Genomic DNA, 11005 nt, shown 5'->3' on the forward strand with positions numbered 1-11005 from the left:
ATGCTGAGTTCACTTAATAACTGCCTTTGTGAAGTTAAAAAATGGATGTCAAATAATTTCCTCCAGCTGAACTCAAGACAAAACAGAAATCCTGGTCATCGGGTCCCAGCAGATGGCAAATCAAATACTGCCATCTGCTGGTTCCCTAGTAAATCACATTAAGCCTGTGGCAAAGAACCTTGGTGTTTGGTTTGATAGTAATTTAAATTTCGAGCAGCACACCACAAAGCTTGTTCAATCATGTTTTTATCAACTTAGAAATATAGCAAAAATTCGATCTATGTTAACTTATGAGGACACCGAGACCATTTTACACGCCTTCATCTCATCACGCCTGGATTATTGCAACAGCCTTTTCACCTGTTTAACCCAAAAATTTATTGATCGACTCCAGACTGTCCAGAACTCAGCTGCCAGGCTTTTAACCAGAACAAAGAAATGTGACCACATTACTCCTATTTTAGCTTCATTACACTGGCTCCCGGTATGTTTTAGAATTGACTTTAAAATTCTATTGATCACTTTTAAAGCTCTTCATGGCCTCTCTCCTTGTTATATTTCTGACCTTTTAGTCCCATACGCACCAGCACGTACCTTGAGATCCTCGGGCAGAGGTCTGTTGTCTGTTCCAGAGTCTCGACTGAAAACTAAAGGGGACAGAGCGTTTGCTGTCAGGGCCCCGAGGCTCTGGAACAGCCTGCCCGAGGAAATCAGGTCGGCTGAGTCAGTGAACTCTTTTAAGTCCCTTCTTAAAACATACTTTTATAGGAGAGCCTTTCCCGATCTTATTTGATTTTATTTTATCCCTTTTATTTCTATTGTATTTTACTAATTTTATATTTATCTGTATTTTAGTCTTTTCAATGTTTTCATGCTTTTATCTTGTATTGTTTTTGTATTATTGTCTCTTGGGTATTATTGTCTTTACACTTGTTAAAGCACTTTGTAACTTGTTTTTGAAAAGTGCTCTACAAATAAAGATTATTATTATTATATTAAATGTTACGCTAACATGCTAAACTAAGATGAGCACGATAAACATTTTGTGATGGACCACCGTCACTACGGTTGAGTATGCGCTGTGACTGCCATACCAACGAGCCTGGCTCTTTGGAGTTGTGGGCAAGTTGCATGTTTGGTACCCTGTAGGCCCGGGTTCAGACCCTGTGTGTGAGGGACCCCAGAGATAAGTGAAGCACTAGTGGGTGGGGGCAACCTGAGATGGGAGAAGTACGATTGGCGGGAGTTGTGACGGACGCCTGTATGTGTGAAGTGCAATGGGGTGTCTCCCGAAGGGGAGGGCAGTATGATGGACCACCGTCACTACGGTTGAGTATGCGCTGTGACTGCCATACCAACAAGCCTGGCTCTTTGGCGTTGCGGGCAAGTTGCATGTTTGGTACCCTGTAGACCTGGGTTCAAATCAGCATGTTAGCATAACGTGGCCATAGACTCTATTTCAGTTTAATTCACTGGATTAGCCAAAACAAGAGATCAGCATCTAGATATTTTATCGATAAACCTATCAATTGAATAACCAGAAAATTGTAAGTCTAACTTCTTTGGATACAGACATTACATTTATTACGAAATGCAATGCAGTTCCGTTAGTATAGAATTCACCATAAGCTGAATCTTATTTAATCGAGAAACCTATCCTCAATTTAATTTCCAGAAAATGCACTACATCATTATACTCTATACCCCAATGTTGTGATACAAAATATACCTTATATCCGTGATGTAAGATTTTATCCATGAGGCACCATAGGCTCCTTGTGCTTACTGTTATGTTTTGGACTTCTCTTCAGACAGTTAGTACTTGTTTTGGACAGTAGTTGTGTTTTTTGTGCACACAATATTCAAGATACTAACTCAATTTCATTCCATTTATTCATACATAACAAGGTCATGTATCTCTATAATTATGTGTCCATGAATAAACAGAATTCCTGCATGTCTATATATTCTTCCACTAATGCTAGAAAAATAGAGATGGAGAAGGAGAAATACAGAGGGGAACAGAGTAAGGGAGGATTGGTGATACATTCCTCAGTAGGCTCATAGTTTTCTGGTGGTTAATGATTTTGTACCTCTTACTGCACACTCACTCGCTCAGAGAATGTACAGCCCCCTCGCAGACATACGGATGGTTGCTGTTTTCTATTGTATCACCATGGAAACTGTTAAAACATTTCAATCTGTTAGGCATGAGTGACCTAAACTATGACTCATTTTAACCCCTCCCAACACACCAGTACACACTTTCGGTATGGATTCCCCCACCACATGCACTGCACACAGACAGAGAAATCATGAATCATCACTCACTAAATAATGCGCAGGTTAGATTTTTGGAGAAAAAAGTAAATTAACTTTTAATGATTTTTTTAGGGGAAAAAAGGGCATCTGCCGTATGATCTCAATTTGACACAATATTTAGTGCGTTAAGCAAATTTACTCCATATGTTTGAATCCACTCTTGATCCTTATGCTTCTGAATGATGTTGGCTCATGAGATATAGCAAGAAGCTGCCGACTAGCACCGAAGGAATCTGATCTACTTGAGGCATGAAGGCCATTACAGTTGCAGCATAAGAGCGCCACACTGACAGTGACATCCTTAGGTTGTGTGCCAGAATTATCCCAGGAATCCCAACAGACAGGTAATTTTGCTGCCTCATCTCAGGAGCTAAGCGAAGACAGTGACCCATAGCTTACTTTCAATATATGAAACAGACCTTGTGAATATGACAGCGTAAGAGTTAGTTAATATCTACCTTGTGTCATATCAGAAAGATACACAGTTATTTATTTGTTTTGACGTCAACTAGGGCTAGATGCAAATAAATATCTGTATGGAAATTATTTTCAACTCACCTGTAATCGTAGAAAATAGTGGCTTTAGCTGAGAAGACAAAAAAGATCTGGACTGCCTGGAAAATGATATGGATATGAGTGTAAAAAGTTATTGTTCCCATAACAATTATTGACAGCTGTTGTTAAGCCAGGTGCTTTGTAAGGTTGTTATTGCTGTTTATTATAGCTATGACTAAAGCTAAAACTGCAGGAGTTCCACTTTAAAAAACAAACAAGCAGCATTATTTTACCTGTATTTTGCTGCTCTGATTAACAAGTTTCCTTCTGTGATGTTGGTTATTTGTGTCAGTTACTGTTTAGCAAAGGCAATACGAGAGGTAGAGGGTGGGAGTTTTGACAGTTCTGTATGGCTGCTGAAAGAGATTTGTTGTTTAACAATAAACATGAATCGGTCTACCTTCTTTGGATACAGACATCACATTTATTACAAAATTCAGTGCTGTTCCGTTAGCATAGAATTTACAAGAAGCTGAATGAAACCAAATGTTTCTCATATACAAATTGTATTGCAGATTGTATTGCAGGTGCATCTACCTCCTCTACCCCCTGCTTCCTCTTCCTTACCCCAGTGGGACCTCTCTACATTCAAACCAGATGAGCCAGTCCCACAACACACACACACACACACACACACACACACACACACAAACACACAAACATGCACTCCACCCACTTCTGAGTGTCACCCCCCACCCACACACATACAGTGATGTCAGCTCGTCTCATCCCCACCACAGTGCAATCTCACTTCAGAGTTCAGTGGCAGAGCTTGTACTGTATGTTGGGGTTGAGCACAACTGGACAATAATTAAAGGTAACTAGCTCCCTTGTGACTCGCCCTACCTGTCTGTCTGATTGTGTGTGTGTGTGTTATTTTTAACAAGGGATATCGGGTTTCCACCTGGCTGGGCAGTGACAAGAAAGAGCCACTCCCTCCTATCTGCAGAAAACAGCTGAACCTCTTCACCTTTGCCAGTCCAACACCAGACTGCTCAGTAGTAATCCCAGGGAACCTTGCCATCTGGTTTCCTTTTCCTCTTTTTACTGCCCCCTCCCCTACATGTTGTCTTGTATTTTGACTTCCATGGATACACTGGTCCACGGTTGTCTTTCCTAGCTGCCATGATGTTTCGTGGCCCAGGTGTTCCCCTCCTGAGGGATACTGGGGTGCCTGCACCTGATCCCCGGAACGGGGGCTAAGAGGAAAGACATAAGGAAAGCAAACAGCAGGACAAGTAACTACTAATGACCCGTGCAGCTCCCGTGAAGGACTCAATGCTGGAGCTAAAATGCTAAATACTGGCTGTCTGGAACATGAGGAGAAGCAACTAGCGCTGGAATGGCGCGGCTAACTCCTAACAACACTGTGAGAGGTGGGACGAGAGGCTGGCTCTCATGCAGAGGGAGGGGCTCATACTCAGAGAGCATGGACCTTCATTCACTCTGTTAAACACACACACATGCACACACACACGCTCTGCAAAGCTGTTCTCAGGCTGAGAGAAAAGAGGAGAGCAGAGGAGAGGACAGCTCGCTCGCTAAGTAAGTTGTATACAGTTATGTTCTGTCTGACCATTTTACAGCAAATGTTTTGGATTGTATGCTAATGTGACAGCATTTGCTTTCTTTACATGTGTCTTTATGTAGTAAAGTACGCATTTTCACTTTGTAGTAGTTTTCCACTGCTAGTTTTAGTTGAATTGAGCTTCTTTCTCTTCACCAACTTACCCATACACACTTTTCTACTGATGTGAACCACATGTCTCACATACACACACACATAGATGCAGCAGACATCAAGCTCTCCTCCCCGGGGGCTTCTCTACATATACAAAAATGAGAAAATAGAAAAAGGGTGGGGATGAGTGGAGGGAAAACTTTAGTAGGGCAATGTGGGAGGGCTCTTGATACATTGTTATCAGTTAGGCTGGTGTATTTTCTTGTTTCCTCCTCTGCTTTTATTTTCAAAATTCTTTATTTCACAATCCTTTTTATTTTGTAATAATCCTCTGTGAGTTTGACTTATTCCAGTTAATCTCCCTGTTATAATGAATCTGCTCATTTCTTCATCTTGTTCTTGCTTTTTATCGTCACTCTGTTCTCCCTCTGGCTTTCATCTTTACCCTATTTTTCTGTCTTTCCATCTCGCCCTCTCTCTCATCCTGCTGATCTCATTGTTGTCCCAGGTGGTGACAGACAGGAAAAACAGAGACACTGAGCGAGGCCCAAGAGGGACAGAGGGGTTAATCAAACTGTGGAGAGCAGGGACGTTTCAGATCCTCTGAGAAGACACACTGATCCGAGTGGAGGCACCGGACCTTAGCTGCCAGGACCAACCTCCAGGATGTCCCGGAGGAGGTCTACAGGCGACCTGGTGCCCAGGGACATCACTGAGATCTTAGCCCGGGAGGCGAGGGCTCAGCGTGGGCAGAAGAAGCCGGGAAGCTCCCTGGGACAGGCCTTCAGCTGGTTAAAGGGCAGCCGCAGGAAGAAGAATGTCGGCAATGGGCTGAACCGAACTTGTATTGGTGTGACAGATGCCAAACTGGGACTTCAGAACCATGACCCTACAAAAGGTGAGTGGGTCAAGATGTTATATTTAACCTTTTTTAATTTGAGGTGATCAGCTGATGCTTCTATGACAAATGACAAGACAATAGAGGAAGCTCCTAGGTCTCTGAAAATGACACCCTTGTAAATATTTAAAGGTTCAGTAGGTAACCTTTATAAAAGTAACTTTTTGGTATATTTGCTAAAACTATTACTGTATCCTGACAGTAGTAGACGGATAATTAAAGGTTCCTCTGGCTCCTCCTAGTGCTCCTAATGCCATTTGCAGGAATCCACTGCAAGTCAAAACAGCCAGGAGGAGTCTTTAACACAGTGTCAATCACTTCTCGTGCACGAGCTGTGCATGCTCTCACTCACTCAATATCAGTATCTCCAGAAGTTTTGCAAACACAGAACATGTATGTGAACACGGAGCTTCGGGCTTATTGTGTTCGATACCATGCCGCTTATATCAACGAGTGGCAAAGAGGCATGATGTGTTGAAGAAAAAAGTTCAAGGCTCAGTATTTTGTCACAAAATTGAATCACTTTTGAATTACTCATTATAGCTCACTTTGTATATATGAACGTGAAAAACTAAATTTTAACGCTAAATCTGAACTAATACTATTAATCTGTGATATCATTAATGCTTCCCCCATCAATATTTTTACATAACAGTGGATCAAATGTCAAATATCTGTTAGGTGAAAGCTGTCGCTCACAGTGGCGAACCCACAGAGAATTTGCTCCTGACTGCAGTTCCATTCAACTCTACAAAGCATCTTAGCATCTTTCAGCTCATTGTTTTGATTTTAAGACCTACAATGTTAAGTTTTAGCAAACAGCAGACAGACCAGAGTCAGCGATTATTTGGTGAACATAACAGCCCCCAAGTGGCCAACAAATCCAATTAGTTCAGGTTTAGTAGGAAAAAAACTATTAAGGTAAGCTTCGAAATATAATTTCATCAAACTGCTAGCTATTTTCAAGGAAATGTATTTTGTTTCCTTAATTACCAAGGTTATGCTTAACATACTTTCAAACGGATTAAGAAAGGATCATCTAGAGAAAATCAGTATGATAATAAAGTTTCTGTCTCTGGTAAGAGGTGCATGAAAGTTCTGTTCTGTTGCCAAGGTTCACTTTAGTTCAGAGGATCAGAGTTTTTAAGGATTTGATTGTTTGGCAAGTCTACTGTATAATTCTATCTTGTTTTGTCTGCCATCATCACAGGCTGCATAGTCATGATGTTTCTGAGAAATGTGTTGCCTTTCGGATTAAGATGGGAAGGTAAAAGGTATTTTGTTATCGTTAGGACATCTAAAAGTGACGCACACCCAACACGCCCACACGATACAGGGGTCTAATCCCCCTTTCTGTTTACTGATGCGTTTGCTTGGGTCGGCAACACAGAGATTACCCACAGTCCCCATTTCCTGTTTTTGTTCCAACTCTAAAGCCACCCCTTTCTCTTCTGTCATTGTGTGTGTGTCACTGTAGTGACTATCCAACAACTCTTGGAAATCCAGAGTCAAAGTCTTTCAGACCTTTTTTTGGTCTTTTGTGGTTTTTATGCTCGTTCCGCCTAAAAGGGACTTCCATGATCCCTTATTATGCCTTACATTGTGGTTTTGTAAGGTCTATGGAGAACTATGAATGCTGGATGGGTAACAGACAGTAACTCCATTTGAAACCAAAGATTAACTAATAATTCCCCAGCAGAGGATGTGGTTAAAGGCTGATGGTAAGAATGTGTGGGAACCATATATTTTGGCATTTTGTCTCCGAGATTTTCTGATTTTAAGACTAATGAGGTCCACTGTCAAGCCGGTCCAAGAAACGGATCGCAGATAATAATGAACACCCAAAAGTGACCTAGAGATGGCTCGCTCACTGTGTTCCCTTATTGTTTCACAGCATTTTAGATTGTGTTTATTGCAAGAAAATTGTTTTTGAATAACTGTAGCTTTATTGTTGTTGTTTTAGTTTGTCTGTTGACTGATTGTGATTGACCAATGTAACTGCAGACGGGTTTACTATTGGTTGTTTTAATTAGAGCAGAAAGTGGAAGGAGTCTTAATTCTCAAGATATTCCAAAGTCGATCATTAACAGGATCTTGTCAAAGTTAACCTGCTGTCAACATACAAAGGAGGTCTGTAGCCTGGGGAGTCCTGTCTTATTCTGACAGAAGGAACAATCATGCCGTTTGACCAACATGAACAGCTGGTGCTTTCTGTCTCACCTGTGTGTGTCTGTGTGTGAACAAACTGTTTGGATTGTCTTGTTAAGTGAAGCCTGTTTTCCCACCAGTAAATTCTTCTTCCTGAACCTTAACCAACCTGAAGAGAAAAAGCACAAGTCTGTACAAAGAAAACTGTCAGACTGTCACACACAGACACATACACACACATATTGCACATAGTCCCCTTGTCTAACAGCTTGTTATACAACAGCTTGTACACATACATTTGCAATATGTTTAATCCATACACTTTATTAGTGTGGTTATTTTTACATTTTCCCCATTTCCAAAGCAAAAGGATGGCTCACTATTATAAGTTTCTTTTTGACAAAGTGGCCCGTCCTGTCCGATCTTTATACTACTATCATTGTCCTGCTAATTTCAGTTGTTAGCTGTTTGCTCTTTCAACAAAGGTTTCTGAACCAGTGAATGCATTAGAAACAAGTGGAAACAACTCAATCAGGTAACATAAGCTACATCTACAACCCCTCCCTTATTGCTACTTACAGACACTTGACATGATGTTTTAAACACCAACAAAACAGAACAAATCTGGCTCTATTCTCCTCCAGTGGGCCACTGCACCTTCTTGTTCCTGCAGCAATGACATGTGGCTCTAACTATAACAATGCCATGGTAGGTGGGTTTACATTGGCCGTGTCGTCCCGACATGCCTGCCTCAGATCTGCTCGTCCGTGATCCAGAGCTCTGCAGTCCAGCGCTGACTGCCGACTATATTTTACAGATTCCTCTCCTACACAAAAAAATTTAATAATAACACTCTTTGATGTGCTGAATTCCTGGGAGCCATTTGTGCGGGCATTTGTGTGTGTGTGTGTGTGTGTGTGTGTGTGTGTGTGTGTGTATCAAGGGCAGCCAGGATGCCAGATTGGGCCTAGAGTTATGCGATAGAGAGGAGAGATTACAGCGAATCACAAAGCCCAATTCAGCCTTGAGAGGACTCCTAGGGAACACTCTCTCAATGCTTTTTTAATTAGAGCGATGTCTCAGCACACACACACACATATGCCCACGTACAAACGTCTCTCTTTCTTTCACATTTTTAAGTCTCTTTTGCTTCATTACTGCATATTACTGTTTTTGATTTGCTTCCCAGATTGCTTAATGCCCTCTATTCAGCACTGCTGTGGGTGTGTTGGTCTTCACTGTTTATTATTGTGTAATCAGCGTGTGTTCAAAGTTGTGTGTCGACGTCTGCAGTGCTATGTGAGGGCGTGCGACCGAGTGCTACCCTGTATCAGAGGGTATCTCTGTGTTTGTGTGTCAGCAGCATATTGCTGGGCTTAGGGAGGCGCCAATCCAGCCCTGGCACTCATTACATCACCTCCAAACACACACACACACACACACACACACACACACACACACAAGGGCATATAGAGCCCCTGCAACTACCTGCTTTACACAACACAGCCCATCTTCAGCTGCTGGCTGTTTGAACAGTGAGGTCATTTTGCACAGGGATTCCATGTGTTTGTGCGTGCAGCCATTATTTTCTACATGTGTGAAATCGTGTGTGTGCGTACGTGTCTGTATGAGAATACTTTTTAGTGGGTCACAAATGCAAACTTTGTTCGTAATGGATCCCTGTCTGTGTTTGAGTTTCTCTAACTGCATGCGTGTGGCTGCCACATCACAAAACACAGTCAGGGTGTGTAGATTCACAAACTATATTGCCGATTACAGGGCTAGCAGAGTAACTGAAGAGCAAACATCTCATTACATAGACAACTTTGTATACAGCCTTAGCTCTATTACAGGCCACAACTCAGGGCTCCTTTAAATGCAATTTTACAGGATGAGGAAGAGTGAGTGGAGGGCAAAGAAAGGCATGCGGCAGAGAGGGAGGGGTGTGAAAGTTTAATGCAACCACACAATGATCCCTGTGAACATCATTCACCGCCGCTCAAACACACACACACACGCACACTTTGATGAGTGAGGTAATTTTACCTGGGTAAACAAATACCTCATCCATCACCGCAGACCTAAAGCCATGCAGGTGAGGTAAACGTCTCCCAGGCGACGGCATTGTGAGGAGCATGTAGCTGTGTGGCAGCAGTACTGTGGGGCAACAATAGTGATGTCGGAGTAAATCGTCTTTCAGGTCACGTTTAATGTGAGGAGGCACCGTAGAGTAGCGCGCAGAGGTGCGTTGCAGCAGAGTGGGAGAATGAACGGCAGATGGAGATGGTGTAGGAAGAATAGGAAAGCATAATAAGGATTGAGGTCACAGTCCCCCACTCTTCATATGTCTGCGTTAATCAGATTTAATTTCACCCTCATGATGATACAGCCCTTACACACACACACACGCAGAGCAAAACACATTGTAGAGCTTACTGGAAAATCACTGTAATGTGGAAACATACTGTGTTTGTTTGTCCTCATCATCCTTTATGATAATGTGTTTTGTCATCTTTACTGTAGCTAATATGGCATTTTATTAATATTTTACCATGTTTTTGTAGAGAAATATGAGCGCACACTCTTTGTCAAAACTGATGCGAACAACGCAGAGATACATTTACATATACATTACACAATAGGAACAATTACTAAAATGACTCGTGATCAACAACCAGAGCTTTTGTTCCATAGGCATCGTTTATGGAATAAGAGCTAATGGGTTGTTAAATAGGACATGGAGTGTGTTTGATGTGGCGGGGAAGCAGCTGGAAGACATCAGGTTGGGTGAGGGAGTGGGAGTCTGTATACACAGGCATATGCAACAGATTGACCCTCAAGACTTTGCGTGTGTGTGGCTCCTGTTATGTAACTTGTTGTAATAGATACACCTGTTGAACAATGTTTACCTGATCCAGCTGCGTGTTCCCTCTTTCTGACTTTACTCTGTGAAGAGAAGAATAGACCAGACGGTGACTAAGCAACTGAGGAATTCAGTCAGTCTTTAGTAAAGTGACATTTGGGACCATATATGTTCTGATGGCTTGGGCTGGGTAAAACATCTTGGAACACAGACCACTTTATCTTGATATGTTTGTCCCTGATTTAAGCATCAGTCTCACGCTGATTTATCATCTCACTGGCCTCACACGCTCAAACTTACATATGATATAATAAGATATAATAAGATTTAGCCGGCTGCTGATTCTCCACAAAAACTGTTCAGTAATTTTGTTAATGAGGTTTTACATTTAACTCATGTATCACCAGTTATTTAAAATAAATAATAATAATGATTATCCTTTTACATCAATGTCCAGTGGGTGTAAAGTAATCAAATATAAATCACTTTGCAGCTGCAAAACAAGAAAGTCTGATGTCGGGGGGGGGGGGGGGGGGTA

At 41.9% G+C, this 11005-nt stretch overlaps 1 protein-coding gene across 1 annotated transcript in view; it reads left to right on the plus strand.

Moving 5' to 3' along the window:
* Positions 1-5066: 5066 nt before the first annotated feature.
* Positions 5067-11005, plus strand: part of kiaa1522 (KIAA1522 ortholog) — a 38788-nt gene continuing 32849 nt past the window's right edge. Inside the window, exon 1 of the mRNA XM_046059577.1 lies at positions 5067-5456. Within this exon, the coding sequence (XP_045915533.1) occupies positions 5225-5456 (232 nt within the window). The 5' untranslated portion in view covers positions 5067-5224. The remainder of the gene's footprint in view (positions 5457-11005) is intronic.

Source organism: Micropterus dolomieu, linkage group LG09, assembly GCF_021292245.1.
Source record: "Micropterus dolomieu isolate WLL.071019.BEF.003 ecotype Adirondacks linkage group LG09, ASM2129224v1, whole genome shotgun sequence".
NCBI classification, from domain to species: domain Eukaryota; kingdom Metazoa; phylum Chordata; class Actinopteri; order Centrarchiformes; family Centrarchidae; genus Micropterus; species Micropterus dolomieu.